This window comes from Nycticebus coucang, chromosome 10, assembly GCF_027406575.1.
Source record: "Nycticebus coucang isolate mNycCou1 chromosome 10, mNycCou1.pri, whole genome shotgun sequence".
Lineage (NCBI taxonomy): Eukaryota > Metazoa > Chordata > Mammalia > Primates > Lorisidae > Nycticebus > Nycticebus coucang.
The window spans coordinates 66,042,999-66,069,511 of record NC_069789.1 but is presented as its reverse complement, the minus strand read 5'-3'; the positions used below and the strand labels follow the sequence as shown (position 1 = coordinate 66,069,511).

General features: G+C 32.8%; 1 protein-coding gene across 3 annotated transcripts in view; it reads right to left on the bottom strand.

The window, feature by feature from the left end:
• Positions 1-26,513, bottom strand: part of KCNT2 (potassium sodium-activated channel subfamily T member 2) — a 399,505-nt gene that overhangs the window by 154,407 nt on the left and 218,585 nt on the right. For all 3 annotated transcript variants that reach the window (XM_053607648.1, XM_053607649.1, XM_053607650.1), the window contains exon 13: positions 20,357-20,465. In XM_053607648.1, the coding sequence (XP_053463623.1) occupies positions 20,357-20,465 (109 nt within the window). The remainder of the gene's footprint in view (positions 1-20,356; positions 20,466-26,513) is intronic.

Below are 26,513 nucleotides of genomic sequence, written 5' to 3'. Positions count from 1 at the left end.
AGTATTCTTTCCTTTTTAGCTTATAATAGTACAAAATGTCGTTATTAAGCTTATTAGTAAATAATACCAACAAATATTTCAGTTTTATGCTAAGTGATACATATATATCATTAAACCTCACAAAAGCTCTATGATGTATACCATGTTAAACAGTTCTCAGTAAGCAAATATTCAGAGAGGTAAAGTAACTGACTAATTCTATTATTTATTTAAATTCAAACTGCCAACCAAGAACTCTACAAACGCTATCCAACTCTAAGACTGATTAAGCAACATTTAAAATGGGTAACATAGGCTAGCAGTTTTTCTCTCTCCTGAAACGACTTTAATGATTATCATTCTGCTATCAGATGAACAAATGTCTAGAGCCATTAAACTGAAATGGCTTCTGAGAAAATACAGCCACCAAGTTCCCCAAACACCCATCATGTACTAAGGAGGGCCGGGGCAATGTAGGCAAGTTTGCCCTGGAAATAAATTTCACTCCTTTCAAACACAAAAAACAAAATTGTGGCAGGCGTAAAGTAATTTAAGTGACTGATTCAAAGAGTCTTTGGAGAGTCTCTAGGTGATTTATTAGTAGTAAATAAAAGCTATAACTTATGTTAAAAAGAAAATAAATACAGGTGCTCTAAGAGGACATATAAAAGGACACCCTGCTTGCTCTAGGCTGTCAAGAAAAGAACCACTAAGGAAATGATGTTTAAACTAAGATTTTAAGGATAATCAAGAAAAGGTTGAAAAGTACAGAAAATCTACAGAGGTAATTTTCTTGAAAATAGAATTGGAAAAGTAGGAAGACATTTAAGTGTTTGTCAGAATGCACTGACAAAGAAGGAGGATAAAGGAGAGAAAAAATTACAAAGTTGCCGATAGGCTTGGGAGGCAATGCAATCCAGCACAGAGATGAAATGCAAATCCTTCAATTACAACAGCAAACAGCAAGAAGCAATACCTGAAATAAAATAACATTTAGAATATATGTTGCAAAATTTGAGAAAATTTTCATATATTAACTTCCCGTATTTCTGAGAATTAGAAAATGAGATAAATTTGAAATACTAAATACAAGAAGTGAATGATTAGATATGAAAAAATTTCACACTGCTAGGGCTGCAGTGACCTGCCTCAACATGAGTGTGTGGCAGCACGAAGATGGCCCACTGGGTGATATTTTTCTACAAGTACTGAGTTATGGAGCAGGAAATGAGGATCCATCTGTATATTTTATTTGTTAGTGTGACTGTTTATTTTCAACCAGGGGCCATGGAAAGAAATAAAAACACAGAAAAGCAGAATACTGATAGGAGCTTGACTGAATGAAATGGCAGACTATGGAGTTCAGTTTGTTTAAAGAGGGAAAAATTAGAGGAAAGCCAACAGGCACATGGGGCTCTAGGCTGACGATGCATTACTGGAGTGGTTCTCAACCTTCCTAATGCCACGGCCCTTTAATACAGTTCCTGTGGGTCGCAACCCACAGGTTGAGAACCACTGTTTAATGTTTCTCAAGCTCTTTGTGATGAAGAACCAGTTTTCTCATCTTTTTGATTTCTAACCCACTGCAGACACACAGTTCTATTGGGCATGACTGGCATACATACATAGTGGCTCACCTGTAATTTTGATTTAACTCAAACTACTCTATATGCTTTTCAAAGAGACAAGTATGCACTTGGACGGCATAATGTCAAGCTCCTATCAAATTTCAAAATACCTACTCTCAATCACTATATTCATCATTTTGTAGCCTGGTAAATTCTGTAGAATGAGACTGGTCTTTGGATCACATGTGGAATAACACTGCATTAGAAGTTTCAAGGAAGTAGAATGTTTAAATAGTACTAGATGAATGAGTAAGGAAGACTGAAGATTGAATTTGAAAATTTATGGGCTGAATATTGTAAGACTGAATCATTTGGAGTGATGAAAAGGTCTGGGTATATCTTCTGTCACAAATCTATTTTTTACTCTAACTCAGAAATTCTTGTCAATTAAATCAGATAACAAATCTCTTGAAGCAAGCATTCTATGACAATTAAAATATTACCCTAGCACTTATAGAAATACAATACAAAGTAGGAAAATCTATTAAATATTACAGCATATTTGTCTTAAAGGATCATTCGATTTGGAGTCACAAGGAGTAAGTTTGAGTCCTTTACAAGCGTAAAAGTCTTTGGACAACTGTATTTAGTACCACATTAGATAAAAAGGCATTGTTATTTTAATCCATCATAAAAAGCTGTAACTATTGTATAGTTAACAATACTGCCTTATTTATTGAAATTTGCTAAGAAAATAGAATTTAAAATAGAATTTTATATGTATGTTTCTAAACATACATATAAAAAAGGGGATTATGTGAGATGATGGGCATGTCAACTAACTTGATGTTAATCATTTTGTAATACATATATATGTACACTAAATCATCACAACCTACACATTAAATTTATAGTCTTATTTGTTAAGCATACCACAAAAAAGCTGTATAAAACTGTTAATTTCAGATTAATATGACTCAGGAAAGCACACAGTACAGTATAAAGCCCCATAATAAGTAAAGTTTTCTCTTTTGTAAAAATAGATGATATGCAGAAATATCATGTATATGAGTCCACCCCTTTTCCTTACCAATGATGAATTATGCTACCATTTGCCTGATCCTCCCTGGCAGTCAACAACTCACAGCCAAATTTATGACTGTCTTCTACAATCTGTTACAGTTGATTTTGGAAGCACCATTATTGTGGACAAGGGAACATCCCTTGTATTAGACATTCAGGACCCACTTTTTGGTCACTGATTGTTTTTTGGAAGTCTCCAAAAATAATTATATCTTCTTTTCCTCTTCCTCCAAAATGTCTATTCTTCTTACAGAATTATAGATAGATAGATAGATAGATAGATAGATAGATAGATAGATAGATAGATAGATAGACAGACAGACAGACATGAATGCAAAGTGAGGTTAATTTAATGAAACAATTGAACCAAACATTTTGCCTTGCTAGGAGTTCTTGCCTACTATGGATTGTCTAGCCCCAACAGCACCATCTTCAAACACCAGCAAACAGACCTGACAACTCTTTAACATGATATTCACATCAACAGATTCCAAGAAATAAAATCAGTTTGGCATTCCAATCATCTACTATTGACGCACTATTTTTAACCTCAGGGGATATTCCTAGGGGTTGCTAAAAATTCTGTCTTTAAGAAAATAACTTTAGAAAACTATTGTGAAAAACTGATTTGAACTATTAAATGATGAACCCACAGATAATTCAGAAGCAAAATCCATAAAGAACATGCTGATAAATTTGAAGAAAAGATAACAACTGCCATTAATTAAAAACACCATAAACATAACTCAGAGACAACTTGCAAATTTGGGGGAAAAAATAGAGTCATGTGTTACTAAATAATGTAAATATGTCTTTGAAATGTGCCATTTGGAAATTCTGTTGTTGCGGTGTGAATATCACAGAATGTAGTCACAGCAGCCTAGACAGTACAGCCTGCTACACTCTTATGCTACATGGTGGGCCTGTTGCTTCAAAGCCACAAATCTGTATAGCATGTTACTATACCAAATACTATAGACAACTGTAACACAATGGTACATATTCGTGTATCTAAACATATTTAAATGTAGAAAAGGGGCATTAAAAATGCAGTGTTACAATGTTATAAGATCACGGCAGTATATGTGCCTGTCATTTACCCAAATCTCATTATGGGACATATGATTATATATAAAAAGTTGAAACATAAATAATTTTAGAAGATGAGAAATTCTTATAAGCCATTAAGAAAAAAATAATCACCTCCATAGAAAATGAGAGTACAGGGGTGTACTTTATATCCAAATGCATGCATATATTAAATAGTAAATACACAAAAATGTACAACTCTGTTGTACATTTGATTGAACAATTAGAGGAAATATCACATACCTCTTAAAAGCACACATTCTAGAGATGGAGAATGAGAATTTAAGTCCTCATTCTACTACTTAACGTGTGGCATCACCTATGTTTCTCTTCACACCAGCCTGTTTCCCCTAAAATAAGACATCCTCCGAAAATAAGACCTACTTACAGGAAAGATAAGATGTCCCCTGAAAATGAGACCTAGCGCATCTTTGGGAGCACATCTTCATGGAAACAGGGTATCTTTGTGTCTCAGTTTTTCATCTGTAAAATGGGAATTATAATAGAATCTGCCTATTATGTAGCCAGCCTCCAGCTTAAGCCCTAATGATTCTCACATCCCGGCATTCATGCCTTGAGTATTTCCATCCTCCAAAGAACAGGGCTTATCTGTGTAACCAAAAGGATATCGCAGAAATGACAAAGTGTTACATCTAAAGCTATGTCACAACAGGCATTTTGACTCTCCCTTGCTCTCTATTAGATCAATTGCTCTAGGTAAAGCCAGCCACATCATGAATCAAGCAGTCCTAAGGAAAGTCCATATGGTAAGAAACGGGGATCCCCTACCAATATCTAGATTGACTTGCCAACCATGTGAGGGAACTACCTCAGAGGCAAATCTTCCAGCTCAAATCAAGCCTTCAGATAAGCACAGTCCCAACTGACATCTTCATTGCAATGTCATAAATATCCCAATTATTAATCTCCAAAGTTTCTGACCCACAGAAATCGTGAGATAATAAATGTTCACTGTTGTTTATACCACAAAGTTTTGGAGTAAATATACAGCTACAAATGAAAATGAGTTAACCAATAAAAAGTGCTTTGAAACAACAGTCCATGCACATAGTAAGTACTATATAAATTTTGACCACCACTATTACTATTTACTATAACAATGCTATTATTATAGTTCTCATACTTTTTTCTTATTCAATAAAAGGGTAAAAGTTAATGTTGCCCACTTGTGCAAGGGTAAGTCACACACTTCTGGAGAACAAACTGAACTGATACTGTGTCTTAAACACTAATAAAGAGCACATACTGTTACCCTAGAAATTCTACTAAATATATTCTCCTTGGTGATTTTTAAAAATAGCTACCACTTTTTATATTGCCTTAGTTTTCATTCCTTATTCAAATCTGAGTTAACATTCTCACGAAGTAGCTACTGTCAGACTCATCAATTTTAGTCCTTATGATTTACTAGACAGAGTAGCTTTATGTCTTAAATAAGAACTTGGCACAAATGAAAGTGGCTATATAAAAATGTTAAATGAGATTTGATTGTGGGTTAAAATGTAGGAATATGCCAATTTAGCACAGTCATAACTTAATATGCATCATCTTTTACTCACAGAAATAATTATGTTTCAGTTCACATAAACAAATTATTATAGTCTACACCATATAACCCCTAGATGTAATTGAATAACATGTTCTCTGCTTAGATATAAACATTCACAAATTTTATCAGGGCATTAATTATTACTGATAATTTGGATCTTATGAGAAAAATTTTAAAATGCAAAAATCTATAAATAAATTAAAAATAATCATAATCAATAGACCTACTTTCTACCTAGTATTATATATTTATTTTAAAAAATGAAAAGATAACTTCATATACATGAATATTAATAAATTCATGCTACTTTAAGAATTTCATATCCTGATATTTCACATACATTACTCTTCATTTTAATGTATTCTCTAATAATGACTTATAGTTGGAAAATACTAAGTTCTACATACAAACCACATTTCATGTATCCACTCTTACATGGCTAGATACTTTTCTTCTTTCTACATTTATTCCTACAAAAAATAAAGTTGTACTGGATGTATTTTTATTTAAATTTATGTGTAGCTCATATCATTTCTTCATGAAACAATCATGTAATTGTATAAATAGATACTAACTATTTATCTATTAAATAGATAATAAGGAAGTCTTCCTCCTCTCTGGATTTCTGCACATGTATGCTGTACTGCCTTCAAAAAAAAAATACACTCAGATCTATTCTCCCCATCAAGGAGTCCCAACATTACCTCCAGAATGGCATTCTAAGAAGAAACATTTTAAAATGACATTCTGCTGGAAAACTCTTCAGTACTTTCCCTTATTCATAAGATAAAGGTCCAAAATCCTTAAAATAAATGATGAAGTTTTTCATAATCTCATCCTTGCCTTGCTTTTCGATCTCAGTCCTTTATCTTGCTACAGCCATATTATGTTTTTAACTGTTGTTGTTGACTCACTACATTATTTTCCACCTCAGTTTCTTCTTATGATTACACTCAGGAATATCTCACCTGCATTCACCTACATGGAATTCACCCATTCCTGTTTCACCTTATAATTAGCCCATTCCAGTGTCAGCTTATATTCCTCCAAATCCATCTATCCTGCCTATATGGTTTCCATGTTTTAAGCTTTCCTAGATAGAAGCTTGCATTTTTTTTAACAGTCATCCAAAATTCAACAAAATCTTTCCCACTAAAATCTATGCTTCAAAAAAGGCCTTAGAGCTCCAGTCACAAGATACCGAGAGTCCTATTAACCTTCACCGTTCTGTGAGTGAAACTGTATCACATTTCAATTTTCATTTCCTGGGTGATTAGTGATATTGAATGTCCTTTCATGTGCTTAGTGGTCAGTTGTATATGCTTTTGTGTGTGCCATGTCCAACCAGTTTTTATACATTTTTAATGGTTTGATAGCAATATTGAATTATAGGAGTGCACACACACGTGTGTGTTAGGTACAAGTTTTATTCACACACATACATCATGAATATTTTCATTCAATTCTAGGACTTCATTTTTTTGAACAATGTCTTATGAATACTGGAAGGAATAATTTTGATGAAAGCCGATTTACCTTTTTTTTTTTTTCTCTTATGGCTTATGTTTTCTGTGCCCTAGCTAAGAAATATTTGCTACCCAAGTTTATGAGAATATTCTCCTACATTTCCTTTTAGGTGCTTTATAGTTTCACATTTTACATTTAAGTATATGATCTATTTCAAGTTAATATTAAGCATATGTTGTGAGTTAAGGCTCAAGATCTAATTTTTTTTTTACTTCAAAAAAATATTAAGTTGATGACAACTATCTATTTTAGACTATCACCTCCCCAAAGAATTAACTTGGTATCTTTGTTGAGAATCCATTGAAAATATATGTTGATCCACTTGGGAATGCATTCTGTTCCATTAATTTATTTGTCTATCAACATGATAATTCCACTTTGCCTTGAATACTTCATCATTACGGTAAAGCCCTAAACCAGACACTACAGATTTTCTGACATGGATTGTTATGGCGATTATGTTTTATGTTTTTACATCTGTTTTGAAATCAGACTAATTTTTTAAAGATTCTGCTACTATTTTAATTGAAAATTGTATTCAATCTATAGAAAAATTTGAGTATAAGTAAAATTGCTAAAAATATTGTCTTTAAACCTATGATAATGATATATTTTTCAGCACATGTAGGTCCTTTTAAAATTTTTCTCAGCAATGTTATAGTTCCACTGTATAAGACCTGTACATACTTGATTACATTTCCTCCTAAACATTTTGATTTTTGGTGTCATTATAAAGCTTATAGTTAACTTTCCAATTTATCATCAAAGTATAAAAAATAAAATTTATATTTGTATAAGGAAGATCTTGACATTTCTAAACCATTCATTGGCTCTACTAGCTTCATTATGTTTTGATGTCTTTTCAGATTCATTACCATTTTTATAGAAAGGTCATTTCACTGTAAGTCTATAAATAAAGACAGTTTTACTATTTCCTTTCCAACATGTAAGTTTTCTTTCTTCCTTTACCTATTTTGCTTTATCACATAGGTTAGGATCTTCAGCACAATGGTAAACAGAAATAAAACAGACGTCTTTGACTTGCTCTCAATATTAGGGTTAAACAAGTAGAACAGAAATACAACGTTAGCTTTTTTCTATTTCCAGTGTGCACAAGTTTCTAAGAACCTGTATGTGTTTTTTTTTCAAATGCTCTCATTGCATCTGTTTATGTGATCATGTAACTTATTTTCAATGAATTAAAATGGTGATTGATGTAATTTTTAAATGTTATATGATCTCGTAGCCCAGGGATAAACTCCATTTGGTTATAATATATACAGTACTGAATTTTATTTATTATAGATCTGTTTATCATTTTTGCATCTGTCAGTTTGTAATTTTTTTTTTCTCATGATGTCTTTATTTGGCTTTGGCCTAATCAAATAATGCTGGCCTCACAAAATCACTAAAAACGTGTTCCCTGTTCCTCTATTTTCTGCAAGTAAATTCATGTCAGACAGCATTACTCTCTGCCTTAATCACTCTCAGTTAGAATGTTACGTTTATTGGCTTGTCTGGTAATGTTGATTTGATACTGGCCAATGTGAATGTTACTTTACACAATGTTTAAATTTTGTTTTCTTTCTTGGAAATGTCTTTATCTTGACAGGATCAATTTGGTATGCCAAAGCCCTATTTTTTAAGCTTAGCAAAGGATGTGTTAGTAGGCAGAATTCTAAGATGGCCTTTAAGATTCGTTGCTCCTGTTACACACGTCTTGAACAATCTTGTTCAGCACAGTGGTAAACAGAAATAAGAAGAGCAGACATCTTTGACTTACTCTCATTAGTAGAGTTAAATATCCAGCTGGAGATATAAAGCACTTAAGAAATTCATATTCTGGTATTAAACAAACATCTAGGCAACTCTAGATCAATTAGTTAACTGCTATAACAGAATTCATGTTACATGTGAGGATATACAAAAGAAAGATGAGAGTCACAAAGATAAATCAAAATAATTTCTCACTCTTCTTTGGCTCATGCAGTCAATTGATTATTATGTCCACAAAAATTATATGAAATGTTTCATGAATCTGTTCTCACTTCTTATTTCCATTATCACAGCTCTGGCTTTCTCTTTCAGTATTTCTCACCTCAACAACTGTAATAGGTTCCCAAATAATCACTCCCATGAGGTTCTTTTCATCCTCTCCATTACACTCAGTGTATTATTGTTTAGGATATAACAGGAGCATATGATCCTAACCTATGTGATAAAGCAAATTAGATGTAAATAGTATGTAATCCTGAAATAATATATTATTACCAAATGGAGTTTATCCCAGGGCTACATTGTCATTTAACATTGAAAAATTAAATCAATTCACCATATTAATATATTGAATATAGCCTATATGATTACAAAACAGATGCAATGAGAGCACTGGAGCTTAATATGATGAGAATGCACTCCAGTGATTAAGTTACTATAAATACGAAAAGAGAGTCAGTTGTCTTTGGTATCAGAAAGGAAGATTGTCCTTGGTGGACTTAAAGATTAAATAAGGAAGTGGACCTTCTGGCTCGGCGCCTGTAGCTCAAGTGCTAAGGCGCCAGCCACATACACCTGAGCTGGTGGGTTCGAATCCAGCCTGGGCCCACCAAACAACAATGACAGCTGCAACCAAAAAATAGCCAGGCGTTGTGGCAGGCGCCAGTAGTACCAGCTACTTGGGAGGCAGAGGCAAGAGAATCGCTTGAGCCCAGGAGTTGGAGGTTGCTGTGAGCTGTGATGCCATGACACCCTCTACCAAGGGCCACACAGTGAGACTCTGTCTCAAAAAAAAAAAAAAAAATGAAGAAGTGGACCTTCTTAAAGGGAGAGAGTCAAAGCTGCAGCACATGCCATCCTGTTGGCCTTAAGAAGGAAATGACCATATTGTAGAGGAGGTCAGCTGGCAGGGAAGGTAACGAGGCTTCTAGGAACAGGGGCCTAAGTTCTACATTTACTGGGAACTGAAACCAGCCAACCACCAGTGAACTTGGAAGAATTTGACAAGGCTCAAAAGAGATGATAGACCCACTATGTTATAGACCCATTTCTTGCAGACTGGTGACACCTTGAACAGAGGACCCAGATGACCCATTCCTAAAATGCTGACCCACGCGGAAATTGAGAGTTAGTAAATTTATTTTGCTGCAGCCTGAAAAATTAATGGTAATCTGTTAAGTATCACACACACACACACACACACACACACACACACAAAAGCTCATACTGATCTATTTGGAGGAGCTTTCATTTCAGCAACAGTACAACCTTGCTAGCAAACCATGTCTCTTATAAGATTTCAAATACTCTCCTGATCACCAAGGTCTTTCCACCGTGCCTGGTCAGAGTTTGAAAGTCTTCCCACTCTAGGAGAGCTCTGCACTTGCTCTGTTATAATTTCCTTGTTGCTTTTAGCCTGGCTTTAGAGTTTCATTTGTGCATGTGTGACTTAATACTCTTGAAAAATTACAGGGAGCCTTATTTAGATTTCTGGCTTCTTTTTCTTTCTTACTCTTTCCTCTAAAAAAAAAAATTTTTTTACCAGAACATAATAGACCATTACTTGTATATTTGCAAACTACTTCATACATTTTTGTATATTTATATTTTACTAAATTATAGCATCCTTTTTAAACATTCTTACTGGATTTTTTCAGTTTCTTAATTTTATATGCTGTATACTATAGTAATAACATGCTATGACTGAAGCACTGTGCTATCACTGGAGATATAAAGCACTTAAGAAAATCACATTCTAGTATTAAACAGACATCTAGGCAACTCTAAATCAATTAGTTAACTGCTGTAACACAATTCATATTAAATGTGAGAATATACAAAAAAAAATGAGATTCACAAAGATAAATCAACATGATTTCTCAGTCTCCTTTGGTTCCTGCAGTCCATTGATTATAATGTCCACAAAAATTAGATGAAATGTTTCATGAATCTGTTCTCACTTCTTATTTCCATTACCACATTATCACAGCTTGGTTTTCTCTCTCAGTATTTCTTGCCTCAACAACTATAATAGTGTCCTAAATAATCACTCCCATGAGGTTCTTTTTGTTCTCTCCACTACACTGAACATTTATCCTGGAGAAACTTTGTTATCTAGTGAAAATTCTATGCTTTTACCTAATACTTTCATTATTCATTCCCTTATTACTTCCCTAACCAAATTTTAGTAAAATCAAATCCACAAGGGCATGTACACACACATACACATTTATTTGTGTGTGTACATGTGTGTATGGTATGAACTTCCTATGCAGGATGATTTGGGGCAATGACAGATTTAATACCCCCTTGTAATAAGTATCATCTTTTTTTTTTAATAACTCTCATCTTAAGTCTCTAGCCATCCTACTATTAATATCTCATTTTCATGGTTAAAAATTTTACATTAACAAAATATTTTCAAAGCAAAAGCCATTATTTCTGGGAAAGGGAAATTCTATTGAAGCATGGAAACTTTAAGTATTTACTGTAATCTGTCAGGCTGACTGAATTCATCAAGCAATATCCAGTGAGACCACAGCCAACACAAACCATGAGGATGACATGCACGGAGGGTGCAAGGACAGAACGGGGGGATTAGAGTTTACAATTAAACTCTATGTAGAAAGAAAAGGCTCAGTTAGAGTGGCATTCCTAGGAAGCAGGTAAAGGATATTGGCTCGCTCCTTTTTAAAGGGTAATGGAGATCTATGGTTATTGTCTCAGATTATCATTCACGAATAGGGCCAAACTGTGTCTATTTTAGTTCCCAGGACCCAAGGTTGCCATCAGGGTCATGAGCCCTGCAATTGGAACAAATGACCCAAGTTTATTTTTCACATCAAGTATTGGTCCTGTGTAATCTTTCTTTTTCTTTCCATAGTTTATATAGACATAAAGCATGGAATATAGCTGCACTTTTCTTTCCAGAGTTGATCTTTTTGTGATTGCTTTCTGGTCTCTAGTATTGTCTACAGAACTTGTTTTCTCCTGTATACGCAAATTGTATCATTGTAAGTGAAAATGTCAACACATGAAATGAACTTTAACCTTAAAAAAAAATAAGAAAAGCTGCCCCTGGACTTCACAGCTATCCCACCTTGTCCATCATGGTACATATCACTAGTACATAAACAAAAATTGCTCACAGCAGGACTCAAGAAAATATCAGGAATAAGTAAATGAAAGTGAAAAGGAACCTATCTTGTCTTTTTCATAAAATATTTATGTCAAGAAATTATAGACTAAAAATCACAGGTCTGGGGCATGATAGAATATGTCTTGTACTTACTAAAGACAGGAAAAAATATTCTACTCTGGTTTTCAGGGCAATGGAATTGAAAAATATTTAACTATAGGAAAATTAATGGACAAAAACAAAAGGATCCTTTGAGTTAATTAAGTTGTAAGGGCCTGTAGGAAAATGGCTTAAAATAGTTAATGTTTAATGTCAATATAATCAAGTGTCAAAGAGAATAAATAGAAAAGATGGTTAGATTCACATAATAAAATTTTGAAGGCTATAAAAAGATGTTATTAAAAAAATTGCTAGGAGCAAAATCCAAAAAAAATTTTTTTTACTTAAAGAAAAATCTGGCTTGACATTCTATTATGCTTTTAAAAAAAGAAAAAAAAATCATCTATACCAGTGTTACTCATTTTGATGAAATGGGCCAAGTTTATATAAAGACATTAATATTATGGGAAGCTGTGGGATGTGAAGGGTATGTGAGAACTCTTTCTACTATCTAGACTACACTTCTGCAAATATAAAACGATTTCTTTTCTTTTTTTTTGAGACAAAGTCTCACTCTGTCACCATGGTGTCATCACAGCTCACAGCAACCTCAAACTCTTGGGCTCAAGAGATCCCCTTGTCTCAGCCTCCCAAGTAGCTGGGACTCTTTTTAAAGATGGGGACTCACTTTTGCTCAGGCTAATCTGCAACTCCTGAGTTCAGGCAATTTACTCATCTTGGTCTCCCAGAGTGCTAGGATTATAGGTGTGAGCCAGCACACCCGGCCAATAAAAACTATTTCAATAAAATTTTTTATAAAGAAAGGAAAAAGTTAAAAGCAGTAAAAATAAAGTCTTGACTTAACACTAAATTTCCCAGATTTAATAAAAACTTGGGTAACAATCTGTAAAATTTCAATATGAGCTTGATTCATGGAATTGTTGTTAACTATCTTAGGGCTGAACATGGGTGGGTTTGCAGCAGAATTGCTTTATTTTTAGAAGCATGGTTAGGTAAAAATGTGTGTGTATATGTGTGCACACATGGATGTGCAAAGAAAAGACTAAACAAATGTGGCAAATGTTAGTAACTGTTGAATGTAGATGAAACACAGGTTTTCATTATATAATTATTTTAAACTGTGTAAGTTTATTTCCAAAGTAAAAACTAGTGAGGGAAAGACAAAAAAAAAAAATTAAACTTTGAAGATAGTGCTGGTTTTGAATATGGCCTCATGTTAAATATTTTCTAATGATCTCCACAATAATATAAAAATCAAACACAAAAGGTTTCCATCCAAAAACCTAAAAATTTTCTAAGTTTTATATTTTAAAAAATAAAGGAATTCAAAGCATTATGTTTTATATTTTAAAAAATAAAGGAATTCAAAGCATTATGTTCTTAAGTTCTTTGAATTCCTTTATTTTTAAAAAATTTTTTAAAAATAAAGGAATTCAAAGCATTATGTTTTATATTTTAAAAAATAAAGGAATTCAAAGCATTATGTTCTTAAGTGGGTTCTAAGAATGAAGTTTAAAATGATGACTATGTGGGTGTTATATGGGAAATGAGAAATCATTCACATGAAAAACTCACACTTCACCATTTGGTGAAAGTCAAGCTTGCACATCCATATGTTATTTAGAAACAGCTAAGATGATTTCCAATATTTATATTGCTTGGAAATATTTTCCCACTCTCTTTCTTGGGTAGGAAAAAGTGAAGCATCGGAAGATCTGGTGATTTAGTAAAAAATAGATGGTGACTATAGCTGAGACAAAACCTTCATTTTTTGGTCAAATCATTTCTCTAAGACATGCGAGAATATGTGTGTATGTGTGTATATATTTTAAACAATATTGTTTTTATAATGGCAGTCATATCTAATATAAGAAAGGTAAGTTTCTACAATATTGTCAATGCTATTGCTAATATACATTTGCTTATAGTTTTAACCTTATTGTAATTAAAAAGGTTTATTTTAATTGTTGGAAGAACTAACTCCTACTGTTCTAGTATAATGATTCATTCTTTTAGACATGTTTTAATCGTGAAGTATAAAGTATTTCATTCAGTCAACACACAGTATTGAAAATAGTTCTTCCTTTCATGAATAAACTATAATTAACTTCTGTTACATATGAAATTTCATAATCCAAGCATGGAAAATAAAATTCACAGATAATTCACAATTCTATTTGCTAACTGATCATTTTCTTTGCTCTTACTTGTAGGTGAAAATTTGTCAATTCAATTTTTATGCTTTCTTATATCTGTTAAAATGAAGTAGGAAATTTTCAGAGGACCCAACAGTTGAAAGAAAATTAGATAAAGGAAGCAGAGAAACTGAATATTTACAGACAAGATAACAATTCACAGTGAAGAATGGATAGAATGTTTACTTAAATCTAGCTATTAATTTACTTCCATTACAAGAATTACCCTGTCACTAATGGTCTAAGTAACTTCATCAGACTAAAAGACAACTAACAAACTTCTTTTAGATGAAATTAGTTAATTGAAGACCATAGTTTAATTCTTAATGTTCATTCAAAGCTTTTCAATAACAGAGTTCTCTTCGTAGTAAAGTACATAATTTTGTTTTATGCAGTATGTTGTGTGTGCATGTGTGTTTAATGATTTCTGAAATGTAGAGTGGAAAAGGAAATAAGGGCTTGATCATAGACTGATTAAATTTTGTGCTACAGAAACATGTCTGAAAACTTAACTACCATAATTTTGTGTCTTTTTCAAAATGGTTTTACAATTAAGAGGAAACAATTTATGAAGGTGTCAACAAGATGGAGGCAGAATTTTTACTGGATGATTTCAGATCAGATATTCAACCTTGGAGAGACTTTACTAGAATTGTTAGCCCCACAAGAGTTTGACAGAAAATACAGGATGTTATAAAAACACATTTTTATAGTAGTCATAGCTGTCCAACACACTGCCATTACCTGTGTCATGTAATTCCGTACCAGTTGCCACTACTTAGAAAAATACTACCTTGGTGAAAATATCTCTCACTGTAAAAAAAGACTTAACATAACAAAAGCTACATTAGCATTTGACTTTTGAACTATGAAATTTGACAATAAAATAATCAACAGAAAAAAAACCTTTAAAAATAATGATTTTGTAAAAGAATGTTAGCTTTTGTGTACAAAAAGGAAATGAATGGTTTTAGGCTGACAATATAGGTATGAAGCTGAAGTCACCATGTGTGATACATAAACAGCGATCACTGTTGCAAAAGTGCTGGGAGGATATGAAGAGCAGAAGTAAGCTTACAGATAACAGCTTGTGAATACAGGAAAAGATGAAAAGGGATTTTTTTGAAATAGCCTAAGTGAGAGATGATCATAGTGTCACCTAGGATTGTGTTGTGGCAGTGGATACAATTACGATACTTAAGGAGTGTAACCAATAGAAGATGATGGATTGGTCGCATGGGATGAAATAATAAGTTTTTGTTTGAGTTCTAAGTAGATGGTGCTTGGATGAATAGGGGAAAAACAAGTTTTAAATCAAGGAAAAGCGATACTAATTTTAGACATCTTAATTTTGAGTTAGCAGTTAGAAACTTAATAGGAGATATTGACTATGCAGTTGGAAATATGAAATTGGAGCTCACAGTAGATACTGAAGAAGATATTTTAATTTTGGAAACCATATAAATGGAAGAGACCCCCACCCCCATGGAAAGGTAATTTAGGGAGAAAAGAAAAACCTTTTGAATTTTTCTTAGAGGGAAGCTGATAATATATAGACAACGGCAATTTTATTTCTTGCTTTCTAATGTTATTCACTTTATTTTTCAAATTTTAATTCTTATGATTTCCAGAAAAATAGTGAACAAAAGGGGTTCTAGTGCATACCCATGTTTGTACCTAATATAAAAAACAGCTTTTCAATACCTGATCACAATTTTTTTTTTCTCCAGGCTATTTTAGAGAGTACTTGCCTTAGATTAAGGACTTCTTTGATCCCAGTTTTTCAAAATAATTTTTTTCTATCTCTCTCTCCTTTTTTTTTTTTTAAACTGTAAATGGATGTTAAATGCTCTCTCAAATATTTTTTCTGTATCCATTGAAAAATATGATTATTCTCCTTTAACATGATAATCTATTTCTGGAATAATTTCGACTTGGTGATCATTTATATTTTTTAAAATTACTTGTTTTTCTGCTAATACATTTAACATAATTTTTCAACCATGTTAATCGGTTAAATTAGTTTCTAAAAGTCATTTGTTTTTTAAATAAATCCCTAATGAGTTTTGTATAAATGTTATATTAGTACCACGAAATGAGCTGGGGACAGAGGTTTCATATTCTTTTCTCTGAGAAAATGTGTGTAAACTCTGAATTATGTGCTTTTGAATTTTTGTTATGTTTGTAAAACATTATGGGAGAGCCCAGTTATTTTTCCAGTAAACAAGTATAATACAAATTTGTTATGAAAATTAGAAATAGCCAGTAATCATAAAATGAAAATGATCAGTTTGATGGATGTTATTTATTGGTGGTTATTTCCTTCTGAGTATTTTATCTGTATCAGAATAACCTTATGGGGTAATTTCTTTTATCATCTCTACTGGCAGAATGAAAAAACTCATGCTTAGGAACATGAAAAAGCCTGAGGTTATGCAGTTAGTACACAGTTGAACAAATATTTCACCATGGAATGACCCATTCCGAAATTTATCATTTTAATCACTTAACTTTGACAAATTTATTATAAAAAGGACAACTTGCTGAAAGCAAACTTTGTTTTCTATGAGAAACATATGACTTTATTTTTGTAAATGTAATCAAATTATCGGTGAATGACAGTTCTGTTACTTGACTCCCACTATAATTCGTAATGAAGTTGCGTTTATATTCAGAAATCTTTTATTGAAACTACTATTCCATCGAGCATTTTACTCTTTCTTTCACTAGGCTCATAATTTTACCTTCCTTTCTTGGTGATGTGAGTAAAAGCATTACTTTATTGCTGAAATAATATCTATAAAGATATTTTCTCCTTTGGATTTAATCAAAGTATGTAATACTAACTAATTATAATTAATAGTATAATAATTTATATAATTCATTCAAGTAATGTGTAATAATTTAATAAGTTACTTAAATGCCTACAGTCACTTTATTCAAGAGAAAGAGGTCTATAAAAGATAAGAATGATGGATATGCACAAAGTAATAGTTGCTAGGCTGTTTTTTGCTTTCTTATATTTTAAACATTTATAAATCGGATTTTACATGTACTTTCAACAATGAAGTTACTTTTAAAAAGTCATAAATTATAATCATGGTTGACTTTCCACAATTTAGGGTTAATTTGAAGGGACTATTATTAAAATAAATGGAAATAAAAGTGTCTTATTCTGTATCTTCTGAAAATTTGAACCTGCTTATTTAATACTTGTAAGAATACAAAAAAAAGGTAAAAATATAAAGAATATTATGAAGTTTACATGATTCAAAATAAAAGCAATTATTATTTTGTCATAAACAAAATTAGTTATGTATTAATGCATAACAAATAACCTCCAAATTTAGTAACTTAAAACAACCACCATTTTATTTCTCAAAATTCTGGGGGGTAGCATGATTCCTTGTGTTGGCTGGTAAGTTGAGAGTTAGATGTATGAGATGCTCAGATGGATATATCTCACTAGCCATGAGATGTTTTTGTCCTTAGAGAACCTAAACATTTAGTCTCTGAGCACTGTTCTAATAAAGGAAAAGCAAAATCTGCCTTGGCTTTTGGGCTTTAGCTTGTGAAGTTATACAATGTAGTTTTGTTACATTCTATTGGTCAAAGCAAGTCACATGACTATCCCATACTCATGGGTGGTGAAATAGATCTCACCTCTTCATGAAAAAGCTGTGAAGTCACATGTCAACAGGACAGTTAAAGGGAGCATGGTTCCCTGGGAACATTATTTTAACAATCTACTATACAAACTCGGTGACAACCTGATACTCTACTGAAGGTAAAGTCCATTCTCATTGTGACCTCATACTAACATACAAAACATATTATACTGGTTTGAAAGCCTCATGCATCACTTCAAACTCTTTTTGTGACATTTTAGTGAAACAAAGGTCCTTTTTATCTTTATATAATATAAAAAGAGTTCCTCTGAAATGTTGTAACTCAGCCATAAAAGAATGCACACATTGTTAAAAGGAATTTCAGAGTTCAAAATGAGAAATATTGAGATAAATTATTGGCATAGAAAATGTAAATAACTCATTCATCTTGATGTGTTTATCAAAATAATTAGAAAATAAGAATTTGGGAAAGGATTAATAAAAATAATTTTTATCTCTATTAATTTTGTAGAAGTAGACTATTTCAGTGAGTGATCTTTCTAGGGGAGCATATCAATGACTTTCTTAAGAAGGGAGAAAGAACTGAATCTGTTCTGAATTTTACTTATGACATACTCAAAACTATATACTTCCCAAACTACATACTGTTTTAAGATCTAGTTACAATATTCATTTATCAAACACTTAATATATTTCAGATATTATTTATTTTTAATCTTTACTGCAAAACCTAATGGAACAATGACAATATATATATATATATTATGGCCTTTTAATAGCAGAAAAAAATAGGACTCAAAAATATTAATCTGCCTACCTAAGTTTTAAGTGGTGCCACTCAATGATAAAGTATTTTTAGGACATTCCCTAGGGCTCATGTCATTACTAACATTGAAAAGTCATTATCGGGTACAATGAATTTTTTTTTCCAAAATGTTCCTTATCCTAAATAATAATGAAAACAAGATAGTTTAGATACAAAGGTTTTATAGATAAATGATTGGCATTTCATGATGGCCAATTATAGATGAAGCACCTTCCATATATATTTCCATTTAATTTCACAAAGCCTGCTACAAAAGAGGTACTGATATTTTTAATTTTCAGTTTAGGAAATAAATTTAGAGAAACCCTGGTACCATCTCAGGCTATATAAATCAGAATCTCTGTGATCAATTCTTTAAAAATTCTTCAAAGACATACTAATATGCAGCCAGGGTTGGAAGCCATAACTTTAAATTGTTTTCTATACATTTTAAGAAAAAGAAATTGATGACATCATTTGTGGTTATTCTGGAAGATATAAGATAGAGAAAATTGGACAGCAACTACATCATGGTTTTCTTAACATTAAGCTAAAATTTCTTAGCGTTTACAATTTTTTATTTCAATATCATATCCTAATAGGCAAGCATTTTAAAATATGTAAACATATTTTCTGAAGGAAATATATTTTGCTGAAATACTTCTAAATTGAATTGCATTTTAATGACTTGAATCTTTAGACAATTGAAACACAATAAGGTCATTATGTTTAGAGAAATCAACATAAATTCCTACCTAAATCAAAATTAGTTCCTTTCACCTACAGAAGCATTTAAGGAAAAAAAATAAATAAATACCTTTTACTGTGAAATTTCCAGCAGTTTAAAACATAATTTCATGTGGTCAATTACTTTTAAAGCAGTGTCTCAAAAAACAAACAAACAAACAAACAACAACAAAAAAACCCTGGCAGCACCTGTGGCTCAGTGAGTAGGATGCAGGCCCCATATACCAAAGGTGGTGGGTTCAAACCTGGCCCCAGCTGAACTGCAACAAAAAAATAGCTAGGCATTGTGGTGGGCGCCTGTAGTCCCAGCTACTTGGGAGGCTGAGGCAAGAGAATTGCTTAAGCCCGGGAGTTGGAGGTTGCTGTGAGCTGTGACATCACAGCACTCTACCCAGGGCCATAGCTTGAGGCTCTGTCTCAAAAAAAAAAAAAAAACACCTCACATATATCTTTTTCAAAGTCCACCCCCAGAATTAAATCTGATACAATTTAATATATTACTCTATTGTATGATAAGTTTATATGCATATTCAATAATCTATAGCAAAGTGTTATTTATGTATAAGCCTAAGTATGAATGAACAGACACAGCATTTGAAATCTGTGTCTGAATTATGCACACATCTACTGCTGCTACTCTACTTAGGCTTATCAGGTTATTTAGTAAATTCAGGTGCTAAAACCACCAAGTTATATAAAAAAGTCAAGATAGATCCCAAAATACTATCTTGTCACATATTTGTTCATATGTGAAGAATCCTCCTTAACAAGTAAATGATTTTAAAGGAATCCTTTTCTATTCTTCAGAATCTTCAATACATTACGTTTCCACTAACCTCAGAGACATAACTCTTAAATCACAATGGAATTTGAGGAAATTCAATGGATTTCATTCAAGATAAAAACTTACCTGCAAATTTGATATGGAATTTATTTTCAGGCTTTAGTATCTGGACATACAAAGGACAATTTGGAGCAAAATCTTTCACAGCCCATGCTCTCAAAATTGTTTGGTGATCCTGAAATAATGAAATTAAATTCTCATGAGATAAATTAAAACTTTTATGATTATGAAGTAAAAATTATCAAGCAATTGGTTTGTTTAGTCACATTTACAGTTAAAAATTAAGCATAAAAATAATTTATTATAAGGTCTTTTCAGTTAATTAATTATTATTATTATTTTTTTTAATGTGAGACAGAGTCTTACTATGTTGCTGGGGCTAGACTACCATGGCGTTAGCCTAGCTAACACCAACCTCAAACTCCTCTCTAGCTATTCTTCTGCCTTGGCCTCACAGTGGTAGGATAAAGGTGTGAGCCACCACTTGGCGTAAGGACTTATTTTTAAGAACACTTATTTCTATAAAAGAGTGTAACAACACTTAATTAAATCAGAGATAAAACCCAGCACTTAAAAATTAGCAGAGATTGAGAGGAGAGTAGCTAGACAGACATAAAAATAATTTTTCCCTGAAAATTCCTGTAGTCGGAAGCTTTAGGATTGCAGTACAATTATTAGTTTTTAGAGAAATTTCCATAGAGATAAAAATTGACTTACAGTATTAACATACATAGAAAGATTAATGAAAGGAAAATGGTGACTATAAATGTAGAGGATACATTTTTTTACTTTCTTACATGACAGTAAAGTTAAAAGAATTTTGACTACATGTGTATGCACACACACGTATGTTTGTGAGAAAAAGAACTCTAAGATACAACAAAATATATCAGAAAGTTTTTATTTTTAATGAAATGATTCTAAGACAGAGAAAGAGAATCAAAATCATGCTTAACATGAAATCTTATCTTACAATAGTAGTCACCCATAAATAATACAATAAATTAAATAAACCAAAGTAAATTATTAGAGAAATATGTAATACATTTAGCTAATACACTTTGAAAAGGAAGCACAAATGGGCTCTGAAGTACCATATCCATATTAGTAGCCAATAAGCACATTGGCTTTTTTAACTTAAATAAACAAAAACTAAATATCAAGATTGAGAATTTAATTCCTTAATCGCACTAGCCACATTTCAAGTGCTCAAAGGTACATGTAGCTAGTGGCTGCCGTACTAGACAGTGAAGGTATGGAGCATTTTGTCATCATGGAAAGTTCTATTTGACAACACTGCTAGGGAAAAGAAAGGAAGATCAAACATACAGGTAGGTACAAGAAACTTTGGTCAAATGCAAAAAGAAGATGCTGTGGGTGGTCAATAACGTCTTTAGACTGAGTATCTGGGGCCCCTTAAACTTCATACATTGAAATCTTTACCCCCATTATGATGCCAGTAGAAGATAGGATCTTTAGTAGGAATCAGATAGTCTTGGCACAGAGCTTTCATGAATTAGTGACTTTATAAAAGAGACCCAGAGAGTTCCCTTGCCCCTCAGCCATGAATGAATGAGGCCAGAAAACAAGTCTATGAACCAAGCATCAGGTCCTCACCAAACAATGAATCTGCCAGCTCCTTGGTTTTAGAGACCCAGCCTCCAGAACTGTGAGAAATAAATGTTTGCTATTTATAATCCACCTGCGATTTGTTATGGCAGGCCAAACTAAGACAGTAACTTTAACTTACATGAAAGTTAAAGAATTTGAGGCTAGAATAGCTTAAGTGGGCAACATGCATCTTAAAGGCTAATAGTTCAAAACATGATAATAAGCCTAATGATGCCTACTAAGATTCACCAAGTGAATATCTGTTAATTCATGCAACATGCTTTTGAATCTGAGGTGAGCATTATAGATAATTTAGTAGAGTGTTATTATTGTTTCTCTTTCACTGTAAGTGCAATGTTTTACGTGAAAAGAAAAAAAATAAAAATTAAACCAAGTCAAAAATATCAACATATTGGTTTTTCTTTTATTTCATTTCATTGTTTTAAAGATAAAGGTTTTGTTTTGGTTTTTTAGTTTTGTTTTGTTTTGTTTTCCCAGACAGTCTCCAGCTATTGCCTTGAGTAGAATGCTGTGGCATCATAGCTCACAACAATCTTCAACTCTTGGGCTCAAGCGATCCTCTTGCTTCAGTGTTTCTGTTTTTAGTTGAGATGGGGTCTTACTTTTTCTCAAGCTGGTTTTGAAGTGGTAAGCTCAACCTATCTGCCCACCTCTGCCTCCCAGAGTGCCAGGATTACAGGCATGAGTCACCATGACCCGCCCAAAGATAATGGATTCTTAGGAGGGTTTTAACTGGTTCCTGTCCTTCAGTACCTAACTGGGTTGGAACAAATGCAAATTCCTCATTTCTGAAATGTGGATTCTTTCTATATCACAGAAGTGCTATGGTGAAATACATGTACAGCTTTTAATAGAGGTTGGTGGTTAGTTTTTGTGGAATAAACAAGTGTTTTTATTATTATTTGTATCATCTTAGTAATAAGAAAAGCAATATAATAAAGGATACAAACTAAAGAACAAGGATAAATTTCTTAGCAAGAGTTTACCAGCTGAAATTTTCCAGCTGACACCAGCAACAAATGTGATATTAGTCATGGAAGGAGAAATAAAGAATGACTAGGGAGATCCACCAATATGGAATAGTAAGTTCTTAATAAATTATCCTTCTGCAGATAACAACTATAAACTCTAGATAAAAATCTATAAAACATTCACATAAAGGTTCTAGAAAAATGAATTAAAGTAGACAGATTTTAGATGGAAGTAAAAATTGGGAAGAAGCATCTTACATATCATAATTTTTCTGTTTTTGCCATTTTGAACTTGGGGCTGCTATGGTTACTTCAGAAGCTTAGGTTGGCTAAAACCTCACAGCGAATCTGCCAGAAGAACTAGAGAATGGACCCTGGGGTAACTGGGGCCCTGGAAACAGGAAAAAGCAGACAGAGAACCTACATCAGGAATTCTCTGTATAAAGTTATACTTCTTTCACTGACCACTGAACCATGCATGGGGAAGAATAAACACAATCTGACCTGATGTTTGAAACACTGTCAATTTAAGGGTGATAGAGTTTGCTCATTTTTGGTTGAACCAAATTAACTCCTTGCTAATATGGGAGTTTTGCAGATAATGCAGAGAAACCAAGATTCTACAACATTAATGAAATATCCACAATATAATGCAATATTACTCAATATATGAAGTGCCAAGAAAATGTAATCTGTTCTTCATGAGAAAAAAGCAAAATAATAATAGGTGGTTAACTTCTAAATCATCTAAAATGCTAGAATTATCAGACAAAGACATAAAGCTGCTGCTAGATCCATGACCAGTAACGCAATGGAAAATATTCCTGTAATACATAAAAACAGAAAATTCCAGCAGACCAATAAACATACTTTAAAAATAAAGTAAAAAACTAAAGTTTAAAAAAAAATTCACTGATGGTCACTGAAATAGAAGGAAGATAACATAAGAAAATGTCAGTAAATTTGATCAATATAATTTACCCAATTTAAAAAGAAGAGAGAAAAGGGGAGGAAATAAGGAACAGAGTTCAGGCACTTGTGTAACAATTTTTAAAAGTGTTGTATAATATAATTGAATTCTCAAGAAGAAAACAAATGAGAAAAGGGAGCAAAAAATAATTTGAAGAAATAGTGGTTGGAAACTTTTCAATTTTGTCAATTTCTAAGTTCCAGGATCTCAGAGAAATTCAAATTACATAATCCGAAAGGTAATGATGCCCAGCCACATTTTCTTCAAACTGTTAAAAACCAAATCGCCAGCACAAAAATCTTGACAGCACCTATAAATGAAGTCATATGATGTAGGACTCTCATCAGCAACTATGGCAGCCAGGCAAGCAAGGAAAACGGGGATGGTCCAACCTACGGCCTGGAGACCATGAGCTGATTTGGCAAAGACTTTTTGCTTCTCTGTGGTGTTGGATATCACTAAAAAGTATCCGCAGACCTTCTTTTGGCTAATGAGCTTTCATTAGTGTTGTGTATTTAATGTGTGGTCCAAGACAATTCTATTATTCCAATGTACAGTAGAGGGGAAAAAAATGGTTGGATACCTCTGTAAAGTTTGGAAAACACCCCAAAGGGAAAAATATCAACACTGTGAAGCTAGGACTTTATATCTAGAAGAAAAGTTTTCAAGAAGGTGAAATAAAGGACTTCTCAAAATAAAGAAATCTAAAAAGATGTATTGCCATCAAGTTATCCTACAAAAAAGCATACTGATGTATTGCTGTCAAATCATACTACAAATCTAGCCCATCTATCTCAAGCTATGTATCTTAGCCGAACCACCATACCTTGACCACCTCCTTAAGTTGACCTAATTTTCACAGACCAGACATGCACCACATGTACACAGCAGTACAGTGAGCCTACTTCCTTCTGATGGCCACTTCTACATGTTGACCAGTTTGTTACAGTCCCCTGTGTGTCAACTAACAGAGGTTCTATTATATTTTTTTTCACTAATTCCGTATTTTTATCAGATGCAGTATTCTTTCCAACTAAAATCTTAATTGTTGTACTTGGCTGCTTAAACTCCTACAATGTTTTCATACTCTAGGATCAAGTTCAAATTTCTTGACAAGGCTTGCAACACCCCTTATTAATCTGTCTCCAACTATTTCCCCAGACTTTGTTTTTTTTTTTTTTTTTTTTTTTTGTAGAGACAGAGTCTCACTTTATCACCCTCAGTAGAGTGCCGTGGTGTCACACAGCTCACAGGAACCTCCAACTCCTGGGTTTAGGCGATTCTCTTGCGTCAGCCTCCCAAGTAGCTGGGACTACAGGCGCCCACAACAACACCTGGCTATTTTTTTTCTTGCAGTTTGGCCGGGGCTGGGTTTGAACCCACCACCCTCGGTATAGGGGGCTGGCACGCTACTCACTGAGCCATAGGTGCTGCCCCCAGACTTTGTACTCTTTAACTCTTTAACTCTTACTCTTAACAGTGCTAATTCACAATCTCCACTCAAGCCTCCTGCATATCCATTTGTCCATAACATTCTTTACTGGCTAGCCCATACTTGTGCCTCTCATATCTGCTAAAAGCGTTTTCCTTATGACTGCCTATAGGCTAGGATAGATGTCCTTGCTAGTCATATTGAATACTGTATTTGTCTTACCATGTCATTATTTCCATCTAATTTTTAGCAACTTTAAAATCTGTTCCTCACTAAATTGTACGCTCTATGAAGACAAGGATCATTTCTATATTTTGCTCATCCTAGATTATCCTCAGCACCTGGTACTCATTTGCACTTCAGAGATAAATAATAAAAATAATGTTTCCTTCACAGAGATAATGTAAGCATTAAATAAGGTAACATAAACAGCAGAAGGCATATAGAAAGCATTTAGTAAATATTTGAATTCAATGATGAATACCTGGGATAAAGTACTTTATCCTAATGGCCCTTATTTTGTGCTTTCCCAAAATATAACCAACATTATTAATTCTGTGAGTGAATCATTAAGTGATGAAAAAGACAAAGCTCTGTAAACATAAATGTCACATAAGGAATAATAAAAGAAATTTTCATAATACAGATAATAAAACTAGCACAGAAAGAAGATTTTTAAATCATTTTTCTAAAAGCAAAGAATGGAATTTTTTTTTTAAATTCTCCTTAAGATGCTTCAGATTTCTAATAAAAAAAAGTAAAAGTAATGGCTGTGATAACCTTGGAATAAATAAAAAAGGAAAGTAACATGAGAAATAATCAGGCCATTTAGGTGTCTATTGGTAATGTGAAAGAGAACATTTCACCTAAGGTCAGTTTGCCTAAAAAATCAGTGAAGAATGTCTCCATAAAATTCATCTTTATAACTTGAAAGCATATAAAAATAATTTGTTGGTATTCTAAGAACTTGAAGTGAATTGTTTTATATATGGCAGGAATTATTTTACTGAAATTCAAATGATCCATGGAAGGATTTAGACATTTTAGTTGAAATTTTATACATGAATTATTTACCGCACTACCCATAAAACTTGTCATTTTTATTAGATTCTCAATTGGAGTCTATGACACACAAAAAAATGATAAAACATTGGTTTGATCAAAGGTCATTTTCAAATTTTTCAATTTTTAAAATATGTCTATAACACTTGAAAAATG